We start from the raw sequence: 27,267 nt of genomic DNA on the forward strand, positions 1-27,267 counted from the left end.
CCTTCCCACTTACTAACTAGCCTCACATCAACTCTATTTCTTACATTTTCCATCGTCTTACCGAACACTGCATTGTTCATTAGTTTGAAAAGATTTTTCTCAAACTCATTTTTAGATGCAGCTCGCAAACGTGTGTTTAAGTCTATATATTTGTTTAGCCATGCAGATTGCTGGAATCTTAATCCGCGATGGATACGTTTTAGTACCATTCCATGACGAATACATTGTTGTAAAGCCCGATAATGTATAACATAACGCTCCTTATTTTCGACAGTTGCAAGTAGCTTTTTCTGTCGTGCTCCGGGCGGAGCCTCACGTACCGGACAAAATGGCAAGTCAGAGTGATATCATGAAGTACGCTTGGATACTCCAAGTCTACCTCTAAAATAAAACCCTCAGATGAATCTATAGGTATGCTAGAGATATCAAAGTTGTTAGTATCTTCAATCCAGCGAAATCCATGAGTAGGTAGAGCTTGACACATTGCCCATCCGTATAGATTATTTACATCATAGTACATTAAATATTTGCTTGGTTTTGTTGAGTCATAATCATTCATATACCGATTGTTTGCTTTTTCATAGCGGTGAGAGCACTGACTCAAACCACCACGTATTCCGCGTTCTACGAAAAGCAACATTTCAACATCAGTGAAAAGTTCCAATTTTATTCTAGTATATTTAAACATTGCATCCCAAGTGAAGCCTGGGAGTGTAAAATAATGTGCAGGATCCAAATTATAATTTTCCATGCAGCTATCGCGAAAATTTTCAAAAACGTCTGTCAGTAATAATACGTCAGTTTTTAAATAGAGATCGCTGTACTCCCCAAGTGTTTGTATTTGAAAATTGATCCAAACCTCCTTAGCATGATTATGTGCCTCTTCACTAATAACACTGTCAGTTAATTTGTTATAGAATAACTCGCGAGGCGGTAAAGCATTTTCTTCCAGACGATTCAGATTATCTACGTAATCATAAGGAAAAATACCTTTTCTTGTTAGTAGATTAAATTGTTCCGTATTTAAATTCGAAAATTCTAACTCTAAGTTTTTCAATTGAGATCTCTCCAAGTATGAGCTCAATTTGTCTAAACTTGATGCAAGAAATTTAAATGAATCAATAAATCTGAGCTGAATATTATATTTCCGTATGTATTTTGTAAATGAAATATACTTTTCCTTATGTACAGGTAGCAGGTATACTGAACCCTCATACATGTTGGCGATCGCATTGAAGATGAAATGTGCATCGTAATTAGATAAATTATGAAAAATTACTGGAATAACGTGCGAATCTTTATAGTTTAAATTACAATTGTTGTGAGAGGGTCCTCTATATTTACCTGTTAAATGATCATGATCGCGAACACGTATATGATTTGGAAGAAATGGCTTTTTACATATATGACAGTCGGGATCATTGTTATGACGAAAATTTTCGCTAATACTTAGCGTTCTCATAGGCACAACAGTCTTTAGTTATTCGCTCGCTATGCTAGCAATTTTATCGAGTTCTCGCACAAACCATTCTATACACTCGAGTCCACGATATGATTTATAGGTTGAGAGCGATGAATCACGAACGTTCTTTTAAAATAATATCCTACACTAAAGGGTAAATGTTTTTGATAAATACTACTATTACCGCTCGTTTCATTCACTTTCTCTAATAAACATTCAATGTCTGCATATACGACGAATGGGGTCCTCTCATTGTTCTTGTCATTTTTAAAGGATACCCAACGGTCCTCTTCAGGTAGCAGTATACGGACGTTTATATTGAGATGACTGCAATCACGTTTATGAGATTGAAGTTTATCCTCATTGAAGAAATAGTGTAAACATCTAAGAGAAAAATCATATTAGTATATAAACATTAAATAAAATTATATTAAAATATAAACAGTATAACATACCGATTACAAATAAGATGAGATTATTTTTTTCGAGTCAGTTGTTTCTTTAGCAAGCGAGAAAGATTCGTGATACATAAAAAATGTGCTGCACCTTGATGTTCGAGAAGAAGAAGATTCGCATGTCTCGATTTCTCACATTTTGTGAGTTGAAGAGGTGCAATAATTTTATTCTCCTGCCCTTCCTGCTCATCCACCATGGTGAAAACATTAATCGACACATCATTATCTTCTTCAAATTTAGGTATCTGCCTTAATGTGGTTGGAAATGTTATACTTCTGACGTTGAAAACAGATTTAAAATGGGGGTATGAAGATTGTCGTTGTGTGTTTTTAGTTGAAATAGTCGGATAGAGTGCAGCCGTTACAGCCCATGCAAAACATGTATTATCATCACTCTGTATGTTTATCACTGCATGTTTGTTCTTAATATATTTTGGAAGGTCGATTCCACAGCCTGCATGTAGTGGATTATAGTGATTAATATTCACAATTAAATTTAATATTTTTTCCAAAGCCCACCCACTATCACGCTCTTGAAATTCACCTAATTTTGTTAAAATTTTATCTATGACGTTTGTTTTATACCAATCACTAAAAGTATCAGTCTTGAATAAAATCACATTTTTTGTGGAAACATGTTTGATATCACTAATTTCCTTGCAAATAAATTGTCCGTTGAATACCATATTTATCTTAACAGCGCTTACTTTACTGAATACTTTGTTCATGTAGGATTGCAGCATTTCTGATGCTGCCAATAGAAATTCATGTGGTTCGATATAATTAGTGTTTACTATCATACCACTACACATTCGACTTTTAAATGATGAATCAAGATCTTTCCAAATAAGCTTTTCCGCATTAATGCCCGCTCCAATTGAATTTTTATTTTTCGCCGCATGGAGAAGTAACTTTCGAATACATTTTATTTCTGCAAGATTTTTCTGTATAGCATCTGGAGTTGCATTCCGGTTGGATTCTCTCAAATCTCGAATATAATCACGACACTTGCAAACCCACTCGCGATAATCATGCTGAGTTCTTAAATCGGGATTCTTAAGAGCGTGATTTGAAGAATAACTTTTTTCTCTTGCTGCTCTGATTAATCGGCACTGTATCTGAGCAATTTCCGTAAATATTTTCTGCCTTGCCCCTATACGTGCATTGCGGCTAGCAACTCTCAATTTTTTAATGTAATCGCGACAATCACGTACCCACTCACGATATTCATCCTGGCTATTTAAAACTCTATTTAGAAGCGACATCGTAGTTCTTTCCGTTTAAATGATCAGCGTGAAACTAATGAAAAATCTTAGATGGAGAACCCTTCAAATAATCAGTCTCCGAGACACTTCAGTAACATAAATACTTTACGGATCAGGTTTCGCGTTGAAGTAAAAAGAATGCATTCAATTTTAAAATATACATATATTCTAGATTTTTGATTCATACATATATTTCATATAATATACATTTCTCAGTGCGCATATACCTTCATGATTCATGCAAATAGGAAGTTGTGAATTATATAAACCATCTTCTAAATTATAATTTCCCCACACATATTCATCTACATTACTAATTTCTAAATCACAAATACTCTTTAACCAATTTAACTTTTCCACCCCTTTTACAAAAACCGTATCCTCATATACATATTTTTTTATAATATCTTTATATTTATAATATGGTGAAAAACCATCCATCCAATTTAAGCCATGATGATTGAAAAAGATTGAACTGAAAAAGAAATTCCTTATTCATTGAAAATAATAATTCGTTGTTTCTTATAAAATATACTTACTCTGTTTTCTTTCTCTCCTCTTCACTTAACCAAGTATGTGGAAAGGGGGGTGAAAATAAAATATGATGCACTTTTAGTTCTTGTAAAACTGCAAATTCTTTAACTATAAATGTCTTATCCATTAAATGGAATCCTTGAAAATCGACGAACGTTGGGATCATCATGTTAGCGTTTTTAATACTAAATTTATTACACTTTTCCGTTATTTTAAATATATTCTTTTTTTGTTTCTCTAAAGTTTTCCCCTTCTCTTCAAACCAAGTATTTCAATTCTCCCACTATCCTTAACTATTCTCTCTTTGGACCAATGGTGTTTCTAAAAGTGTCTGGTTAGTCACCTCCCACCACAGACCAAATTTTTCACATCCCTTACAGCATTTAAAAGATCTTGAGGAGCGTGTAGGGTAGTCTTCAGTTCAGTTCTAGCTTTAGAATATTGAATACTATTTTATTTTTTCGCTCAAGTTAGAAAATGTTCAGTTTAAACAGTATCACCCATATAATAGATATTGATGGATTTATGGTGAACAAGAAAATAGTATATAAAGAAGTAGCCATAAAAGATGTAAAAACTGATTACACATATTACGCCTCGTTTAAAGTGAATAACACATTTCATGATTTAAGTATTAAAGATCAAAAAAGTGCTAACTATGTGTATAGAAATGTACATGGCATAGAATATGGAAATATGGGTTTTGAAAAGTATATACAAAGTGAAATATATGACTTCATAAGAATTGTGCAACGAGACTATATGTATCCAGTAGTTGCATACAAAGGGGGCACTATAGAACGTGATATTCTAAATTTAATGGGCATTGAATGCATTAATTTAGAATATTACAAGTGCCCCAAGTATGACAATTTAAGGCAACATTTTACAACTTTCAACCTCCCATGCGAACTGCATAAATTAAAATTCAGTGGCAGATCAGGAAAACCAATCCACTGTGTCTACCAGGAGGTGGATGTTTTCGCAAAGTGGGTGCGAAAACAAATAGAAGGTAAATAATAAAAATTAAGTTCGCAATTTACTTGATATTAATAAATTTTTTGTATGTTTCAGAGTCTGTTATTAGCTGAATGGGCTAAATATTAGTTTAATTTGTATTAGTTTTTTATATAAGTTTAATTTGTATTAGTTTTTATATAAGTTTCATTTGTATTAGTTTTTATATAAGTTTCATGTTCGTTTTTAATTATATGATAAATTTTATTTAAAAGACTCTTTCTTTTCCTCTACTCCTATTTCCCTTAATTTAATCTGTAAAAAACAAAAAAAAACAGAAAAAAGAAAAAAGGAAATAAATTTGACATGATTTCACCTATTATTCTTGTAATTATAGAAATTACTTGAGAATTCTGTCTATACGCTAAATTAATAACCATTTGATACTGCATATTTTTTCACTTTATATTTATCGACAGCTTGTATAAGAAAAAAGGAATCTGTATCCAAGGTTCAAGAAAGGTATAATGTGAAATTAAAAGAAGGACCCAAGGAGGAAAATAGTAGGAGGGAATAGAATGGGTATGTGGAGGGAAAGAGACCCTTCAATGGTGTAGAGGTAGGTTGAGAGGGAAGAAAAATGGTTAAATGTGAAATCAAGTTAAATGGCGGGTCCATAGTAGGCAAATAGTGGGAGGGTCTAGGATAAGTATGTGGAGGGAGAAAAGACCCTCCGAGGGCAGGACTAAGAAAACAAAAATGGCAGTCCGTAAGATGCTTAGGACCCCTAGCGGTGTAGCTGCCCCAGTAATTTTCGTGATCGCCACCTAGTGGAGAAAAAAGAAACTTTTTCCTCCACCAACTAAAATACAAAAAAAAGTTCTCTGGGTAACTGTCAGGGTAACTAACCATCCGGGCCCTAGGGTGATGGGAGAGGGGTAACCCTTAGGGAACTAGTGGACCCGTAGGATAACTAACCATCCGGACCCTAGTGACATGTGAGAGGGGGTAAGCCTTAGAGAACTAGTGGACCCGTAGGATAATTAACCATCCGGGCCCTAGGCTGATGGGAGAGGGGTGAGAGACTCTAAGAGAGAAAGAGAGGGTGAGAGGGATCTCTCTCTCTCTCTCTCACTCCCCATAGCCAAAGCATTTACTCCGCACACCCGCACCCTCCTCATCACCCAATAAACCCTAGCTCTTAAGAAGACACTTCCCCCCGCACACCCGCACCCCCCTCACCACCATGTCACAGGAACCCAAGACACTTCCCCCCCGCACACCCGCACTCCCCTCACCACCGTGTCACAGGAACCCCCTAGCTACCACTACTATCGACAAAGATCCTCTATTATTAAATAACATTGAATTTTTTGACGAATCAACATTTGTAATTACTGGCAATGTTAATAGACACAATTGCAGATACTGGGGTGATGATAATCCTTACTGGATGAGGAAAAGTCATACTCAACATCCATAGAGTCTGAATGTGTGGGCTGGCATTTTTAATTATCAAAAAGTCGGTCCGTTTTTTATAGAAGGTACTCTGAATGCTTCTAAATACAAAAAAATGTTTCGAGAACAAATTGTTCCAGCTATTTTAGCCTTAAATAATAATCAAATAAATGAAATTTATTTTCAACAAGATGGGGCTCCACCTCATTATGCTCGGTTCGTAAATATCTTGATCAGATGTTCCAAGGAAAATGGATAGGACGAAGAGGTTACATTGAATGGCCGCCACGTTCGCCCGACTTAACACCTCTTGACTTTTTCCTATGGGGCTATTTAAAATCTAAAGCATACGCAACTAAACCAAAAAGTCTAGATGAATTGTGTATCAGAATAGTGGATGAATTGAAAGCGATACCCTCAAAAATGTATCAAAATGCTATTAAAGATTTTTACACCAGGCTGGCTCATTGCCGAACAAATGAAGGAAAACATTTCGAAAATTTTTTGTAAGCCAATGCATATTTTGCCTTAAGAGATCAGATATCTAATATTAATTGATAGTCTGGGTTGAGGTCAAATTCAATTTTAAAATTTCCACCTCTTTCCATTCTACGGTAAAATGTAGAGATACTTTTTCTAATTCCTTTTGTAACCTTCAAGTGACCTTCAAAAGACCTCAAAGTCAGAATAGAAATTACAGTCTCTATTGGATACCTCGCATAAAATCCTGTCGATCATAAAGGCTACGAGTTACATCATATGTTTATTCTAAAATGAAGTGCGGAATTCGGATACGTCTGATACTCTTGTTATTTGGAACTGAAATATCTAACAAACAACTGGATGGAATCAAACATTATCATAGTGTTTTGAAAATCCCTGGAAATAAGCTACAAGTTTATGTAATAAAAAATAGGGTAATTCATTTAAAAATCTTTTTGTGACCTTCATATGACCTTCAGTGCTCCACCCAAGGTTAAGCAAATAATCCAGTTTGATAGCTTTTCAAAAATATTAAGTATACGTATTTCACAATTTTTTTCTAAAACCTTTAGTTTTCGAGATAACTAAGGGTACAAGGACTTTTTGAACACCCTGTATATGAGCAATTCCACCAACTCGAGAACTGGTTTACCGACGCACATCCCAGATTTTTTTGATATTCTCAGATCTTGTACTCTTGATCGAAAAATGATTCTCTAATTTTTTTCAGAATTTTTTATCCATTATTTACGACGTGGTTATATTTGAAAATTTTTGATTTTAAGTACGTCCTATCTTTTAATTTATTTTCTATACTTTTTCAAATAACTTAATAAATTTTTTTCACACATGATTTCCATGTAAAAAAATCTCACCTTTCCAGTGGAATAATTATTTTCTAGTAACATCACTTTATACCGAAGAAATTAGCGTTTAAAGTATAAAAATCAATTTTTCAGGAAATGCGTATTTTTTTTGTAAAGTTGAGAAAATTTCACGTGGAACTTGTAACTTTCAAAATGGGATTTCTATTAAAACTCGTCGAATCGATAATAATAAAAAAAATAATAAATAGTTTACTGCAAGTATTATGGACTATCTCGATTCTCAGGGACTTTTTTTCCAAGTATGACACTAGAGCCTGTAATATTTATTCGAAATTACTTAATTTTATTACTGTAAGAGCCGGTGTCTTTGCATTAAAATCGGGATGACGTAGGGGTACCAGTTTAAATTTTTTTAATTGTAGTAATAGCTCCCCCAATGCGTTTTTTCTACTCTGTATATCATTTTTTATTTTTAAATCCACTTCAAATCTATAAATTTTAAACTTTAAACTTTCAAAACAAGAGTATATTTAGGGTTGGGGAACAAACAATTTTGGTTGGTACTCCTACGTAATTTCGACTTTTACGCAAAGACACTTGCACTTACAGTATTAAAATTAAGTCATTTCGAATAAATATTACAGGCTCTAGTGTCATACTTGGAAAAAACGTCCCTGAGAATGGAGATGGTCCAAATACTTGCGGTAAACTATTTATAATTTCTTTTTTTATTATTATCGATTCGACGAGTTTTAATAGGAATCCCATTTTTAAAGTTACAGGTTCCATGTGAAATTTTCTTAACTTTACGAAAAAAACACTAAAAAAAAAATACGCATTTCCTGAAAAATTGATTTTTATACTTTAAACGCTAATTTCTTCGGTATAAAGTGATGTTACTAGAAGACCAATTATTCCACTGGAAAGGTGAGATTTTTTTACATGGAAATCATGTGTGAAAAAAATTTATTAATTTATTTGGAAAAGTATACAAAATAAATGGAAAGATAGGACGTACTTAAAATCAAAAATTTTCCAATGTAACCACGTCGTAAATAAGGGATAAAAAATTCTGAAAAAAATTAGAGAATCATTTTTCGATCAAGAATACAAGATTTGAGAATATAAAAAAAATCTGGAATGTGCGTCGGTAAACCAGTTCCCGTATTGGTGGAATTACTCATATATAAAATGTATATATTAGTTTCCATTTAAAGCTAGGAAGTAATATTAAATAGTTTTTTTTACTAATTTCAATGTTCAAATCCCGGCTGCCTATGGGTTAATAAAGTAATGATTAATCCAAAAATTCTCATTACATGTTAATAAAGTAATGGTTAATTCGAAAATTTTGATAAGCCCAATAAGAAGTAAATTTAATAATAATTAATCAAATAAGTTGAATGATATTTTAAAACTAATAACTTTTATTTCTATTATGTTTTAAAAGGTGGCAGAAAGATGTTTGGCATTTTTAAATAATACATTATATGAGTTGAAGCTATTGGAAGTACCACGGCCCGAGGGAGCTGCTGAATGTTGGTCGTTTCTCTGTGCATTGGAAATATTACAATCATGCAATTTATGTAGCAGGGAAATAGATAATAGCCAAAAGCTGGACTTGTGTTTACTGCACACTGCTAGTCTATGGGCTTTTGCACGAGAGAAGGTAATGATATTTCTTCACTTAATAGGTGCAATTGTTTTGCTTAAATAAATGTCCGAGAGCTTCTTTTCCGGTAATATCCGAAGTGGTACTTTAGAAAAAAGAAAGCTGTGCGCAGTGAGGCATAATTGTAATTATCTGCTTAGAAATGAACATCTTAAAAAGAACTTGTTTTGATAAAATCTGTCGTGAATATACTTTTAGTACTTTAAAAGAATTCTTCAGAAGATGCGATTAGCCAACTCTTGAAATCAGAGTTGAATGCAACATGAAGATCACGTCGAATTTTGTTATCGGAAATATGTACTTTTCATTGTATATTCTTGTACCTGATCTCAACCGTTTTTAAAAACAATATAAATATACAGGATATACCAGCAATGATGCTTTTAATTATAACCACTTATTCTTGAGCATAAGCTAAGTCAAAAAATCATGTACCATTAATGTCGTAAAACCATCATTGCTGAGATAAATTAATTTTAAATCCATAAATCAGGGATTTGATTCAACGGAAAAATTACTTTATTCTCACTTTCATTGACAGTTCACCTTTAAAAAACAACAGAAGTTTGTACTTTTCCACTGATGCGTATTTTCGTACACGGACATACACACACCTACGCAACTACGTCGATTATAAATATTACCTCCGAACTTTCTACAATCCTGATCTGAGCACCGCATGAAATTTATTTTCCGACTATATTTAACAGAATCCCGATGATTTATTTAATGACTTTAAAATTATAAACAACTGCATTATCTGAAGAAAACTGACATAGTCCTAGTAGTAAAGCTATCATTTCGACGGGGAATATGCTATAAAGTAAAGAAGACTTACTTTTTCGGCAGAACTATATCTGCTAATATTTACAGGGAAAGTACTCAAATTCTGTATTCGTTCGTCAGTCGCGTCAAGTAATGTTTCGTCGCTTTGTCTCGTTAGTCACGTCAGACACGTCAGTCATGTCAAATCGTTGCCCTTTATTTATTATTTTAAAAACTGTTCAAAATGTCTTCCCACTTCTTCGATACGAAATCGCGTTCAACGCAGCAATTCTGTCCATACGTTGTCCATCGTAAGTTCGTCTATGTTTGCAATCGCCATCTTTAAACGTTCGAGCGCTACTTTCGGCGAGCCAGGCTCTGTAATATAAACTTCATTTTTCAGGTGGCCCCAAAAATATAAGTGCAACGATGTCAAAGCCAAAAAGCGAGGAGGCCACCGCACAGGTCCTCGAGAAGCGATCAATCGATTTGGAAAATAATCTTCCAAAATCGCGGAAGCTCGTCGAGTATTATGAGGTGGTGCACCGTCCTGCTGAAACCACATTGTGGTCCGCAGGTCTAACGGTACATCCTCAAGCAACACAAGGAAATATTCCCTGAGGAATCTCGCATATGCTTCCTCGTTTAAGTTGTGTGCAAGGATGACCGGCCCGATCATATAGCCCTTGTTAAACCGGCCCAAACATTCAATTTCCACCTATTCTGGTAATTTCTCACATAACACATACGGCGTGTGGTTGAAACTCAGCGTAGGTGTGAGAGTTGTGAAAATTGAATGTTCTAGCACGAGTAAATAAAGATTCATCCCTAAATAAAATTTAGCGACAAAAATCAAGATTGACTTCTGATTGTCTCAGAAGCTAATGACAAAAATTAACGCGTTGTGCGAAATCACCTTCCAAGAGATCTTGAACGGGTGTTTGATGATATGGATACAATTTCTCAGCCTTGAGAATTCGATGTACCGTCATATGCGAGATTTTGAATTCTCGAGCTATTCGGCGAGTGCTTGTTGTCGGGTCGGTTTCTACTAATTTCAGTACTTTATCCGTCACGCGTTTGTCACATACGTTATGTTCACCTTTCTCTTATCTTGGCAAAAATGAACCCGTGTTTATCGATCTTTGCTAAATATCTGTAAACGTATTACTGAATGGGTGTCGACTATTTGGATACCTTTCCCTGTAAATTCGCGCTGCTTCTGCTGCCACTCCTCGAGCTTCTCCCAGGATTTGCAGTATTTGGGCGTACTCGGCGTTGGTGAAAGTTGGCATTTTGAAAATAATATCAATTACTACTTATGTCCCTTGATATGCAGTTCACTTTCACTCTATCCGAAAGAACCGAGAAGACTGATTATTAATTACCGTGACAAATGACAACGCATCGGAAGAAAAAGCCGGAAGATACTTAATCTTTTTATTTCGAAAACTTGTGAGTGGGTAAAATGCCAAATTTTACCAATGAAGAGTAGGCAGACATGATCCTGAGCCTTAGGGAAACTTGAGGATTGGCGGCGAAAATTTAAAAGCAAAGGTATTTTAGGTGGGAGTCTCGTATAAAATGTTGAAAAATCTTTTTTTCATAAATGGACAGTATATAGCCTTAAGATATAGCCTTTAAAATATTACATTAATATTAGTACTGATTACATAGTTGTAGAAATTTTTGTGGTTGTGCGTCATGCAATAATATTGCTAGCGGTGCGTACTGTTCTGCTAGAAATAGTAGAACTTTTATTATTTCTGTGTATGGTCGAGCCTTGTTTTCATGCATTATTTGAGACTATATATTTCATATAAGTTTAGAATAAATATTTGTTATAGTTAACAGTTATCGATCCTATTATCATTCATCAGGTGAGAGTCTTTTTCCTACTGGAAACGTTAAATGCGTGTTTCTTAAAACCACATTTTCCGAATTTACGTGACGCATAAGTGGAAAAATTCTCAACTGATTGAAAATTTTTGTTTTGTTTTAAATGAAATAAAATTATTCTATAGATGAACATCAAATTAAAAAAAATTTTACGAATTGACATTTAGTATTCTGATTTAAAAATGAACAAAAAATGGTCAAAATTACACTTCATTTTCCATAATTGTTACTTATGTTTAAATTATCATTTTTTTTTTAGTGAAACAAGGTTCATCCACGGGGGAAATTTATTAGGATTGTAGTAAAAAAAGAAAAACATGAATTCTTGTCTTTTTAGGGAAGCTACACGTCACGCCGTTTGAGGATTTTCATGCGGACGCTGTAACATTAAAGTTAAATATCGTTTTTTGTAACTCAACTAAAAAAAAAAAAAAAATACGATAATCCTTTTGAGAATATATACATTGAACAGCAAAAATGCGAATCGTTTATATATTCCTTTTCCCCTGAAAATAATCCCAAAATCTGCTATCTTTTCGTGGTGTTACACGATGCTCCCCCTTAAATCGCAGTATTGTTTCCAGGATTTTATAATTAATAGCTGTATCACAGGATTTTCTTAAAAATAGGCGGAAGTAAATTTCGTACGGTGTTCGTATCAGGATGTAAAATTTTAGGAGGTAATATTAATAATCGACGTACTTGCATGCGTGTACGTGTGTGTGTGTGTGTGTACGACAATATGAAACGGTGGAGAGGTATGAGCTTCTTTTGTTATTCAAAAGGGAACTATCAATGAGAGTAAGAGTAAAGTTATTTTTTCGTTGAATCAAAGCTCTGATTTATCGTTTTAAAATTGATTTAACGTAAAATCTCCAGTACTTGAACATGTATCTGGACTCAATTTTTAAAATGGATATTTTAAAATCGAAACACAAGAAATTAGATTGTTTTTTATATGAATATACGACCTAAGTTTTCAAGAGTAAAAATCATTAATAATTTGTTTAGATTAATCACTTGAAAAAGTTAAAATCTCTATTTCAAAAACATTAATATATGCCAGTAGTTGGACAGCTTATTGCAAGTAACTTTATACTTGGACAACTTGAGCCTAGTACTTGGACATTACTTTAGTTTTCATTTTCATGTACACAAATTTGGACAACTGCAGTACAATAAGTACATATTCTTTCAAGAATAATAACAATCATATGCATAAATCAATATTTAATTTACTATTTATTAAAAGAAATAAAATTAATACATTTCAAACATTACATTTTTCTTGTTTTATGTATATTTTAGATTTCAATAATTCTATTTCCTCACAAATTAATAAATTTTCTATTTCAACTAATTCGCAATTTAATTTTTATACCTCTTCGGTTAAATTAGGCAAATTTTCTTTATTGTCGTTATTTTTCATCAATTTTTAATTGTATTGATTTCCAATTTAAGATCTTTCTTTCTTAGTTGTTTTATCTTTTTCATTTCATTAAAATGTTTTTTAGCAGTTAGTTTCTTATCTTTTATAGCTCTTACTCTTTCTCTTTCTTTCTTATTTAAGGTAGTAGTCTAGTAAATTGACGGGTTTTGCAGGGTATTTTTTTGACTACCCAAATGAAATGCAAAAAATCTAAAAATTTTCTATGTTATTAATACTATATTGAATCATATAAAAATAATTTTTTTTATTTTTCCGATATTTTATTTAAATTATATGTGGTCAAAGAAGGTGATATAAAAAAAACATGTGCTGCTGGCCCATGAGGTATGTTCAGTTTGGATAATCTGAAACATAAAAATCCAACGGATTATTGTTCAGTAAGATTGTCATTCTGGCAGGTACTAGAAAACATTAATTTGGTTGAAAAATAATAAAATGGCGGACTTCGAAAGAAAAAGATACAATTTTTTAGTGTAAATTGGGCTGTAAATTGAAATGTAATGAATGAAAAACATTAATTCTAGTACCCGCCAGAATTACAGATGTGTAGAACAATCTGTACAAATTTCAGCCCGATCGGTTCAGTCGAAAATCTGTTATCTCTCGGGCAGACCAAGAAAACGTGGTTTCGAGAAAACGCGTTCAAAGTTTGGCTAACAGAACTTTCATCCTCACACTAATCGTCAATCCCTAGTGCGTATAATAAACCTTTGGTCTCTTCATACTTGTCAAACACGGGTATATCTGGTTTTATAATTTTGTTGTAACGAAGTTCCCCGTTACGTATACAAGATACCGAATAAAGAATATAAAAGCTACCGAACAGTGGATATTATTCATCCCTACGTTACCGACTCGTGAGATAGGCTCACGAGTGGATTATAGCTAACGTCAAGGATAGACCCTGTTGACAGGCAGAGGCCCGGATGAAAAGACCGGCGCTTTAGGAAACGATGTCCAGGTTGTCCTGGGAAGTAAGTCAGGGCCATGTAAAACAACCTAGGCAACCTGAGATAAGGAAAAGCGGACTCGGGAAGTCCTAAAAAGAATGACTGTATCTGTAAGTCTCCACGAGGAGGGGAGATGGAACATCGAGTCTGGCTTGAACGCTGGCTACGCGCTTCAAGCAGGCTGCGCGAATGTCGTGCGCAGACTGCCGTAGCAGGCAGTCGGAACGCGACCATGGGACTGGGCTGATGTGTCCGTGCGTGCTGGTGAGCGCGTGACGCGGCACTCAGCAGCCATGGGTCCGTTCGCGTACGTGAGGCGTGTGCTATAGGCCAGCCTGCACGTACGTCACAACAGAATACCGGCCAATGCATAGTGGGTTGTGCAGGGGCGTAGTTAGCCCGTTGGAATGTGTCCCGGTGCCCTCCGTAATTCCATAGGCTTGCGCTATGGCTGGACGGGCCGCGAACATTGCCTCCGTGGTGGTCCGCTCCTGGCAAACTCTATGCTTGGCAATGATACCGCATGTTCCCGCACTCCTCACCACCACCTGTGTGTGAGTGGTGAGGGATAGATATATGCTCCTCAGCAGATAGGTCTGCGAGGCTCGGACTTCTGCAAGGAACCCTCCCCTCTCTCCACGACCTAGCATACTGAGCGACCCTGGCTACCGCTACCGTCCAAATGCATGGCCGCAGGGCCGTATAAGATGCATAGAGAATGGAGTCGAAAGACTCCAATGATAACGTAGGGTTGTTGGCCACCCAACTGACCAACTGGCGCCCTGATACCGATAGATAAGGACGGGCGAAAGTAATGGGAAAACCCGTAGTGTGAGTGGCCCCTCACACTGACGGGAATAACGTTACAATTTTTAGATGATGTTATCATTTGTGACGCTACTGTATATCTCGAGGGATAGTGAGTAGTATATCTATGTCACCGCATCGGGTGTACGTATTTTTGAACAAACTTTTTCCCTAGATGTAGTGGGGGATAAAGTTCAGAACGTACTTTTTCCCCTAGATGTTAGTGGCGCCGCCTGGCGGTGAGTATAGTAAATTTTTAGTGGCGGCGCCTGGGGGCGAGTCTAATAAATTTTAGTTAGTGGCGACGCCTGTCGGTGAATTTTGTAGGCACGTGGCGGCGCGGCTGTCGTGCGCGCGAGGGCCCCAGCCCCCGCTGCATCCCGGGCTGTGATAGGGTGGTATATTGAAAAGTATGTATAAAAAAGTTTGGGGGGGGGGGGGCGTCGGTATTGCCGGGAGCGAGGTATTTTGTTCCTGCCTCTGTGTTACTCTAAAAGAAACTAATGACACATGTGCGTGCGTGAGAGCGTGCGCACACCATTGGTTATCACCGCTGACACGTGGTTTAAGGATGCAAGTATGATTTTCCGCTTTCTTTCCCTCTCTTGTTTGTGGTTTTCAGAGAGAGAGAGAGATGTATAAAGGTTAACCATTTCCATCCTTGAAAAGTTTAAAACAGGATATGCGTGCGTATAATCATTTAGTATAATCTAAATACTAATTAATTTCTATCGTGTGTAGGTTTTATCATTCTGTTTAATGGTCTTTTTTATTTAAAATAATAATAATTATGATAAGAGAGAGTTAGCTACTCATCATTTTCGGGAAATGATATAGTCCTTAACAACAAAACACATGTAGCTCCTTATTTTCTTAAAATGAAGAAAGAGAGAGAGTGGGAGAGGAGATAAAAAGAATGTGATAATATTGGCCACAAAATTTTTATGTATGGGTCATGGGTTCAAACACTCCCCCCACCTTAAAACCATTCAAATTTCATAAGTATGCATCAGTTTCCGATATAACTCACTTTGAGTTAGACGTATAAACGATTGAGTGAATTGAAAAGTCTAGATATTTATTTATAAGAGAGAGAGAGAGAGAGAAAATGAGTGGAAATCCAAGGAAGAAAGATTTGTTTTCGTTGAGTGTAAATAGAGTGAGAAACATATTTGTACCAAATATTCGACTATACCACGAATATCAGCTAACTAAAATTTCAAAGGTTATAACGAGGTATGGTCAGCAAATACAATTAATGTTAAACACCGTAGAATGTCTTCGACTACCATTGAAAATAAGTCGTAATATACTGGAAAATCATCCGGAGATCTTTGATGAAATCTGTGAAACACTTGAAAAATATAAAAAAGTGAATATCAAATTTGAAGATCTGACGAGAAAAACTTTTAAATTTCACATATATCAAGAGAAAAAGTTGTTAAACAAAAAGAATGATTACGATGAAAACACAGAAGGCAATGGAGCTTTTGGAGTCGAAAGAGCTGTAGGAGAGGGAGGAGAAGGAGAGGAGGAAGAAGAAAAGAAAGAGTATTTAAATATGATGTATCAAATTAAAACTTACAGTAAGTATTAAGAGAATATGGTATAAATGTTTTAAAATAACTTATTTTGTTTCTTTGTTATTTCATTATCTTTCTCTCTCTCTATTTTACAGATTAAAGGTTTTTCTCCCTCTTCCCCCCATCAGTCTTGGTCATCAAATGTGTAATCAGTGTTAGACGTAAATCACACACACACACACACAACGCCCACACGTTTGCATTGTATAAAATAAAAAAATTTATTCCTCTGATTTTAGTATATTATTTACTCTCATGTGTTACTGTTGTGTCTTTAAATGAATTTCCTACGTAAATTCACAGTTATATCAATATTCTCTCTATGGGTTGTGTTTTGTGATAATAATAATAGTACTTTTATTTCAAATTATTTAACAAAATATGGTTATATTCACAATGGAAATTTCAATAATAACAATGATATGGCATTAAATGCTGCGGATAATGAAATCTATAAACATGGATTAAGAGTTTTTAAGCAAAACTTTAACTTAGCCGAGGATAGTACGACCGAAGATATTATTGATCTCATCCAAAGGCCCCGATGTGGATTAGGAGATTTTTCGCAAAATAATGATTTGGAAGAGAATAGATGGTATAAAAAGGAATTATCGTGGTATTTTCATGTAGCTAGTATCCCTCAATTGGAAACTGCACATGAAGTATTTAATCAATTGTCAATTGTGACAAATTTAAGTTTTAAAGAAGTACAAGAGAAAAGTAAAGCAGATATAATTATTTCATTTCAAAGTGTTAATCATAACTTTGTTTATGATTCAACAAAATGTGATGCTAGATAAGGAGGTCAGGTTGTGGGACATGCATATTTTCCTGATAAACTACAACAGAGAAAAGAAATTCATTTATATATGGATAAAAAACAATGGTTTTTTGGTTTAGGACCGTACAATTCACATTTGAATAGTTTATATTGGATTTTAATGTATGAAGTTGGACACAGTTTAGGCTTACATCATGATACATCTGGGCATATAATGCATCCTTATGTTCAACACCACGATACTACGAATGGATCACCTTTTAATACAGTAGATTTAAATAATATTAATAATTTATATAAATCGGGTGAGGGAGTAAAAAATAGTCCAATGATTCCAACAACAACAAATGGGGGTGTAACACTGTGAAGAAAGAAAACTTTTACCACCAGTAATCCTACTTCAGATAAAAAACCACAATCAGAGGAGGAAGATGTTGCAAATTTTAACACAATTTGTAAATTACCTGCGAGTAGTTTTCTCTATTTTATTCATAGTAAGAGACTTTTTGTTATTTATAAACAATGGTTTTGGTCTTTTGACATGAAATCAAAAGAATTTAAAAATCCGCAATTAATTAAAAATTGGCTTAAATTTTTACCCTCGGACTTCAAATCAATTAAAGCTATACATGAAGTATCATTAGATGAGATTGCCGTATATTCTGATAATTATGTTTATGTTTTTAATGCAAAATCTTTGGAACTTATTAATGGTTATCCAAAAACGTATCAACTACTTTTTGGAAGTGAAGTACCATATGATGGAATTTAGGCAGCTGTTTTAAGTAATATGGGTACTATCTTCGTTATCGTTGATAATAATTATGTCAGAATATTCAAGAATTGTGCACTTTTTAAGGATATAAGCTATGGTGTACTGAATGAAGTACTTCCAACAATTTTCCATTTTAACAGTAAAATGTCACTATTTAAGTTTAACAACGGTAAGATTTATATAATTCAGAATGGGAATTATCGAGAATTCGATGAATTTCGTAATATTATTACAAAGACTGACAAATTTGATCTATCGTTATTTGGAATAGAGTGTCCAACATACTGCGTAGTTGAAAAATTAAAAAATTTAATGGAAAGTTTGTTTGGTTTTTATTCATATAAATTAAAAAAAGATAATAAGAATAATGATGGTGAAAAAGAATCAATAAATCAAATTAGTTCATATATTAAAACATTTAACTCTATAAATGACACACACGATTACATTGCTTCAAAGTATGTTATATAATCTACTTCTAACCGCATAACTAATATTTTCCCCACTTTTTATTTCCCCCACTTATAACTTATTCTATTCTCCCACTAATGTTTTTTTTCTTAATGTAGAAGAATATATGTATAAAATATTTCTTTATTCTTATAAGAGTTTCTGTTTTTTTACGACGGTTGCTGTGCTAAGATCAAATATTGAAACGGTTAAAATGAGTGACGACTTACATACTTTTATATTGAGAATTGAGAAGAATCTTACGGAACAATTAAAATTAATTCATACTGTTATTGAAAAACAAAAATGAATGAGAGAATGTGATGAATTTATTGAAAATCTTGTAGAATATTTGAAAAGTGTTGATGAAAAAAAGCATACAATAAGTATAGGATTACAACAACATATTTTGGCAAAAATTATAAAATTTAAAAGTTATAAGAAAATTTTATTATATAATTTTTGGTCTGGTGGTGGTGGTGGTGGTAATAGTAGTAGTGAAATAAAAAAATCATCATTAAATAATGTTTGCCGTTGGGAAAATGTAGAATCTGCTTTTGAACAGAGAATTATTACTGGTTTAATAGTAAATATCCTACACGTAGATCCACATAGATTTTTATTGGATATTAAAGAAATGGTAATTGATAAAATTAAATATTATTTGGAACAATATAATACCATAAAGGTAAATACTATTTTTAATGCTGAGTTTATTATATCTAATATGAATAAATCTAATTTGGATGTTAAAAGTTTTCAAACGAGAAATACCATTTTATTGAATATCAGTGATTTGGGGAAATGGTATATGAATAACATTGTGAGTTCAATTTTAACATCTCTAGAAGAATTTCAAGAACGTGGCAGTGGATGGGCCTTATCAAAAATTTTAAATTTAGTAATAAATATTAACAAGTGAAATTACTAAGAGGAGAACATTGGATGAATCTTCCGTTAGAAATACGAAGAAAACGAGTAATTGTGAATGTTAAATCTAACGATGATAAATGTTTTATGTGGGCTATTGAGGCTGCTTTATATCCAAAACATAACAATGACTGCAGTTCTTTTAAGGATTATCCTCATTATCTTGATGTTTTGAATTGCGATGGAATAAAGTTGCCCATGACTTTAAATCAAATTAAAAAATTTGAAACAAATAACAATTTAACTATTAATGTATTCATATACGACGAAAATGAGAAACAATATTTGCCACTTCGTTTAAGTAAAAATTTTGATGACGACGACGATGATGATGATGATGAAAATCATACGAGAAAAAAACATATTGATTTACTTCTGTGGAAAGATATTCATTTTGTTTGGATTAAAAATTTATCAGGTTTACTATCTAAACAAATAAGCAAGAATAGACGCAAAAAATATATTTATAACAGGTAAATATATCTTATAAAATTAACAATACATATGTTACATTATATATTTATTTTTTTAACATATGTTTAAATTATTTCCAATCAAAGGAGAAATTAAATCATCATTATAAGGATTGTAAAAGACACAACGATTGTATGATACAGCTACCACATGAAGATGAAAAATGGATATATTTTAAAAATTTTTGTCGTAAAATTCAATTACCATATATTATGTATGCTGATTTTGAATGTATTTTAGAAAAAATAGAGAATATTGATAATGAGAACAACAGTAAAATGAATACCGGTATATAAATATCAAAAACATATACCATGCAGTATTAGATATTATTTTCATTCAAATTTAAATAAAGAATCATGTATATATCAATTTTATAGAGGAGTTAATTGTGTGAAATGGTTTGTCAATGAGTTAAAAAAAATAATTGGACAATGTATATTTAATATAAACATTCCTATGAATGAATTAACTAAAATAGAAAAGTTAGAATTTTTTAAGACAACAAAATGTCATATATGTGGGAAAGATTTTCTTGAAAATGATGAAAAGGTAAAAGATCATTGTCATTTAACTGGTATATTTAGATGAGCGGCACATAATAAATGTAATTTAAATTATCGTGATTCCAATATTTTACCAATAGTTTTTCATAACTTAAGTAATTATGATGCACATTTTTTAATAGAAGACGTAGCTTTATTATTAAATGGTATTACTAAAGTAATTGCTTTAAACACTGAAAGATATGTTGGAATTATGAAAACAGTTAAGATTCATGAAAACAAAAAAAATTTACAAATACGATTTATTGATTCATACAGATTCCTAAATACATCGCTTAGTAAACTATCGCAAACATTGTGTAAAAGTGATATGAAAATTGTGAGAGAAAATTTTATTAATAATACCGAGTTTGAATTAGTTACGCAAAAAGGTGTATTTCCATATGATTATCTTGACAGTTGGGATAAATTTGAAGATACTACTTTACCAAAATATGAAGATTTTTATAGTGAATTAAGTTTATGTAATATAACATTAGAGGAATATGAACATGCAAAAAAAGTATGGAAAATTTTTAACATTAAAAATTTAGGTGAATATAGTGATCTCTATTTAAAATCTGACGTTCTTCTATTAGCCGATATATTTCGAACTTTTAGAATGAATTGTTTATCAAGTTATGGATTAGATCCTGCTTATTATTTTACTCTCCCGAGTTTTACCTGGGATGCAATGTCAAAGTTTACAAATATAAAACTAGAACTATTAACAGATATTGATAAGGTAATGTTTATTGAGCGAGGTATACGAGGTGGTATTAGTCAATGTTGTAAAAGACATTCTGTGGCAAATAATAAATATATGCATGATCTTTATGATCCTATGAAGGATGATGTTTATTTAATGTATTTTGATGTTAAGAATTTATATGGATGGGCAATGTCACAAGCATTACCATATGCGGAATTCAAATGGGTTGATAATTGTGAGAATTTTGATGTTAATAACATAGACACAAATTCTACATTAGGTTATATATTAGAAGTCGATTTAAAATATCCGCAAAGTATTCATAATTCTCATATAGATTTACCATTTTGTCCTACTCATGATTTATCACCGGTAAATAGTAAACATAAGAAGCTTTTAACAACGTTATACGATAAGAAAAGATACGTTATACACATTAGAATGTTGAAAACATGCTTAAAACATGGTCTACAACTGGATAAAATACATCGTATTTTACAATTTAAGCAAAAGGAATGGTTACGCGTTTACATTGAATTGAACACGGAATTACGTGTAAAAGCTAATAATGATTTTGAAAAAAACTTATATAAATTAATGAATAATGCCGTTTTTGGTAAAACAATAGAAAATGTTCGAAATCATGTGGATGTAAAATTGTGTACTGTATGGGACGGTCGTTACGGTGCTAATTCATATATTTCAAAACCTAATTTTCATAGTAGAGTTATTTTTAATGAAAACTTAATGGCGAATAAAATGAATAAATTATGTGTAACGATTAATAAACCCATTTACGTTGGTATGTCAATATTAGATATTTCAAAAATTTGTTTATACGATTTTCACTATAATTATATGAAAACGAGCTTTAATGATTGCGCTAAAATTTTATATATGGATACTGATAGCTTGATTTACGAGATCAAACATTTTGATATTTATGAAACTATTAAAAGAGATTGTAGAACAATGTTTGATACCAGTGATTATTCAACAAATAATATTTATAAAATACCATTGGTTAATAAAAAAGTGCCTGGGCTGATGAAAGATGAAAATAATGGATATATAATGAAAGAATTTATTGATTTAAGATCAAAAATGTATGCCATACAAATTTTCGATAAATGTGACATAAAGAAAATTCAGGGAATTTCATCAAATGTTGTAAAAAGAAAGATTACTTTTCAAGATTATTTAGATTGTCTATACAATCAAGATATTAAAGTAAGTTTACAAGGTAGAATAAATTCTAAACTGCACAAAGTGTATAATATTTTAGAAGAAAAAATAGCTTTAAGTCCATACGATAATAAACGTTTTATAATGGATGATTTTATAAATACACTACCATGGGGACATTTTAAAAGTAACCAAAAAAAAAAACAAATGCAAAGATAGAGAATAATATGTATGTTAAAATTTATTTTGTAAAACAATTTTAAAGAATAATAAAAAATACATATATAAAATTAGAAATTTAATTATAACAACTTTTTCTAAAATTATTACTTATTATCTATTACCCAATTTCTAAATATTTGAACTTCCTCGAATGGACAATATACTCTTGTATTTTTTATAGTGTACATTCTAGCATGTCATTTACATTTTGTTTCTTGAAAATTATATAATTCTATAAGATCATTGAATTTAGGACATCCAAATTTTTCAATATTCACATACTCCATACCTAAATTTTTCAATATTTTTTGCTCAATTATATGTCCTTTGTAGCCAATTATTGCAGACTCTATGTCATAAAAATTTTTTTTACAATTACTTAAAATAAAATCATTCATATCACTTTGTTCATATTCCTCAAAACCATAATCTTTATATAACATTCCATGTAAATTTAAATATAAATATCGTGCACTTATTTGATCTTCTTTACGTAATGCATAGTAATTATCATTTAACTTAAAATTAGCTGTATATATAAATCCAGTATTAATATCTATAAGAGCTGCATCTTTAAATTTAATTTCATTATCCACGTTAAAACCATCTACATCAAATATATGTGTAATTCTAAAATAATGAATAAATATTAGTTATTAAAAAATAATATTTTGATAGAAAATAACACTTACTTATCCATTTTGAAATTAGTAGGTGAAGAAAGGGAGAGAGAGAGAGAGAGACGACTGAAAGTTTTATAGAACTGTTTAAAAAAATTAGTTGTAGAATAGATGTTATTGGCGGTAATGGAGCTATTGATATTGAAAGAGTTACTTCATGTCTTTATACTCTATTCTCCCCACTCCAACGTTTTAGATATATATATCACAATCGTTGTGGTTAATGAAAGAAAGGAAAAGAATAGGAGAAAATTAGTTTGAAAATAAAACTTATATATATTTAAGTAATAAAATATTTTTTATTTTATAATTGTTTACAATACATTATCTTTATCTATCCATGAATTATGTGATTTATCAAAACCTAACCATTTTACAAAAACTTTATTTCCCTTTTTACGCAATATTTTCTCCACAAGATATACATTTTTATCTTTAACTTCTGACAATTCTTGCTCATAAAATGCTCCTTTAATATCATTATTACTCAAATCTTGCAACAGATAACTAACTGGATTAGTTTTTTGAATAACTTTTACTTTAAACACTTCAGTAGTCCAATTTGGTGTATATCCTTTCGCAAATAACATCTTATATTTACTTAAACGCACAAAATCACCAACTTTAAATTTTCCTGGAGCAACAATTTTTATATTACTATACACTGTATTCAATAAATGTGTTGAATTTTTTGCATTAATATCAATAGGTTTCATGCCAGTAATACGATGTTTTCTTCTATTATAGTCGTCAATTATTGTTGGAATAATATTTATCCATTTATAGCTTCCATTCATTGTAAATAATTTCCACATATCATTTTTTAAAGTTCGATTAAAGCGTTCGACAATACTTGCTTTCATAATACTATATGTTGAATAATGATTGATTGTATGTTTCTTCATGAGATCTTGAAATGTTTTGTTATAAAACTCTTTACCATCGTCAGTCTGTAAATTTTTTGGTTTTCTACTTTTTATAATTTTACCAAATGTTTAGTCACTTCATTTCCTGTTTTTTTTTATCGGTTCTGCCCATGCATATTTTGAAAAAGTATCAATAACAACCAAAATATATTGATTACCCTTATTTTGATGAGTGTAAGCTCGCATATCAACTAAGTCTGCTTGCCATAAATCATCATATCCCTTTATTATTACTCGACGTCGTGGAAAATTTTTTCTTGCCGATCTATGAAGTTCTTTTACTAGTTGAACTTTCTCCTTACTCATTGTAGATATTATTATTATTGTTGTTGTTTAATCAAAACTTTTCATTACTATTCTTCTTAAAAAAAAAAATCCTTTTAAATTTACTCACGTTATTTATTCTCCTTTTTCATTGTTTTTTGCGTCAGGTATAATTTTTTTTAGTGGAATTGATCCTGAAGTCATTATTCCTGTTCCAAAGAAAGGTTGATGATTTTCCAATCTTAATTGATTTTTCAATTGTTTATTTTCATTATTTTGCGTGTTTGAGATTGATTTTAAATGATCAATTTGCTTATTCAATACTTCTTTTGGATTAGGTATAACTTTTAGTGGAATTGATCCTGAAGTTATTCCTGTTTCAGAGAAAGACTGATTTTCTTATGGTAATTGTGTTTTCAATGGTTTATTAATATCTTTTAGTTTCTCATTAAATTCTTTCACAAGTGCATTTATTTTTTCATTAATTTCTTCCTCAGTCAATACTTTCGCTTTCTCATCAATTTTCACCTCTAAGGATTTTACTGTTTTTTCAAAATTATTTATCTCTGAATTAACTATTGTTCTTAAATCTTTAAAGGAATTACTTAATTTAGTCAATTCTTCGTTTGAACATGTTAAAATATCATTCTTTACTTTATTCAACTTGATATCATTCGTCTCGTTATGTATATTTATTTCATCAGAAAGATTTCTTATTTCAGTTAATATGTGATCGCGAAGATTTTTGAATTTTCCTTCAATTAGCGAATACATTTTTCAACATTTGTGATCTTGCTATTAAATTGTGATAATATTTTAGTATTAAGATCTTGTAATTCACTTTGCATATGTTTACGAAGATCAACATCTTTTTCATTAATCTTTGAAAGTGTATTCTCATGAATATATTGATAAATTTTATCATTGTTTTCCGAAATTAGATTATATAAATATTTTAAAGTAACAGCATCATTAATATTCTCAGGATCGAATACATTAATAATTTTTTTTATTTTGAGCGTCGAAAGAACGCTCTGAATAATTGAAATTCATTGATATTTCTCTTTTTCTTTTATACTGTAAATGATCTTTATATCTACTACTATCACTAGTACCACCAAACATATTAATAGACATTCTTACTACTTCTATAAAACGAACTTATGACTTGCTTCGTTGAGTTATGAACAAACACTGGCAAAATTTTTCAAGAATATAATGTTTTAAGCAATGACACCGTCCTCGCGCAGTTCTTCAATAATAGATATGATTTCATTATCATAATTAGTATGACCAGCGTTTTTTGATGCTATTAATAATTTCAATCTATCGACAAGTTCATTTGGATTGTCCCAGTAAACATAATCTTTTACATGATTATTTAATAACATTTTAGATGGTATCTATTGATTTTGATCGTTGTCATCATCATCATCACTAGATAAATAGTTTTTTTGTTTATATAAGGATGATTGAAATCAACTCCCCGAAAATGATTGTGATCTTGGTCTTGTATTTAACTGTTTTGTAGAATTTTCCAAAGAAGAAGATGCTTTTACTCTTGATTGACTTTCAGACAAACTTGGTAATGTTTTAGCTACTCTTGTTCTTGATTGATTTTCAAATGAGCTTGATAATGTTTTAGATGCTCTTGTTCTTGATTGATTTTCAGATAAACCAGATAATGTTTTAGATGTTCTTGATTTTGTTGCGGATTTTTTCGTTATTAAATTAGAAATAATATTTTTATACTTACTACCTCTACTACCTTTAATTTGATCTTCAGATGACCTATTTCGCCGATATGCATTAGTTTTTAATAATATTTTTTTATAATTCTTCTCATCATCCTTAGTGTATTCGTTCGGTTGTTTCATGAAAATAAGCTAGTAAAGCCCACGTGTACCAGAATATTTATTTTCACCAATAATAATATCATCATTTTCATCGGTATTAAATAATACATTTCCTAACATTAATTGATTCGAAATAGGATCCATATACACTCCATATGTACGATCAACGTCAACTTTTTTATTATTATAAAATTTTTGAATATACTCAAAGGATAAATTTCCAATACTATTATCAATATCGAAAAGAACTTCCGGATCATCAACTAACATCGATTGGTTTGATTTTTCTGCAAGACATTTATCTGACCCATTTTCCAAACTTTCCTCCTCATTTTTTTCCTTTTCTTTTTTTCCCTTCTTTTTATCCACTTTAAATGTATTTTCCATATCTTCTTCTTCATCATCGTATTCTTCATTTTTAATCTTTTCTTTTTTCACTTGTAATGCATTATGAACTAACTTTTTTAATGGTTCAACTATGGGTTTATATGCTTCTTCAGCAGATTTTTCAGCATTTGCTATTCCCATTTTTAAGTCCTTATATTTTTTTTTAATCACTCGACTTGCTTTCGCAATTTTAGCTAAAACTTTTTTATTGTTAAAATCCATGATTTTTTTTTTACCTAACAATGTAATGTACACGCGTACACGAAATCAACTGATTTTCAAATCAAATATCTCCACTATTATAACACACAGAACTGATCAAAATTTTTACAATAACGTCCTTCAACACTTGAACTATCCTTATCTATTACCAAAAAGTTGTAATTATTTCGCCAACAATGATTACATAATTTTAAAAATGTTTCATAAAACATGTCTGTATTTACATGATCGTTATATATATGTTTTAAATTTGTTCCATCTTGATTGAATAAAATTAAAAAATTTGCATTA

General features: G+C 31.7%; 1 protein-coding gene across 4 annotated transcripts in view; it reads left to right on the plus strand.

Moving 5' to 3' along the window:
* The window catches only part of SIDL (SIDL trafficking protein particle complex subunit 10), a 437,479-nt gene that overhangs the window by 89,592 nt on the left and 320,620 nt on the right, over positions 1 to 27,267 (plus strand). For 3 of the 4 annotated variants that reach the window (XM_066728658.1, XM_066728682.1, XM_066728675.1), the window contains one exon: positions 8,892 to 9,110. The exons of the other annotated variant lie outside the window; for it this stretch is intronic. In XM_066728658.1, the coding sequence (XP_066584755.1) occupies positions 8,892 to 9,110 (219 nt within the window). The remainder of the gene's footprint in view (positions 1 to 8,891; positions 9,111 to 27,267) is intronic. 4 annotated transcript variants of the gene reach the window in all.

This window comes from Prorops nasuta, unplaced genomic scaffold (assembly GCF_024137725.1).
Source record: "Prorops nasuta isolate Cenicafe-Biocafe unplaced genomic scaffold, Cenicafe_Pnas_1.2 PNAS00001, whole genome shotgun sequence".
NCBI classification, from domain to species: domain Eukaryota; kingdom Metazoa; phylum Arthropoda; class Insecta; order Hymenoptera; family Bethylidae; genus Prorops; species Prorops nasuta.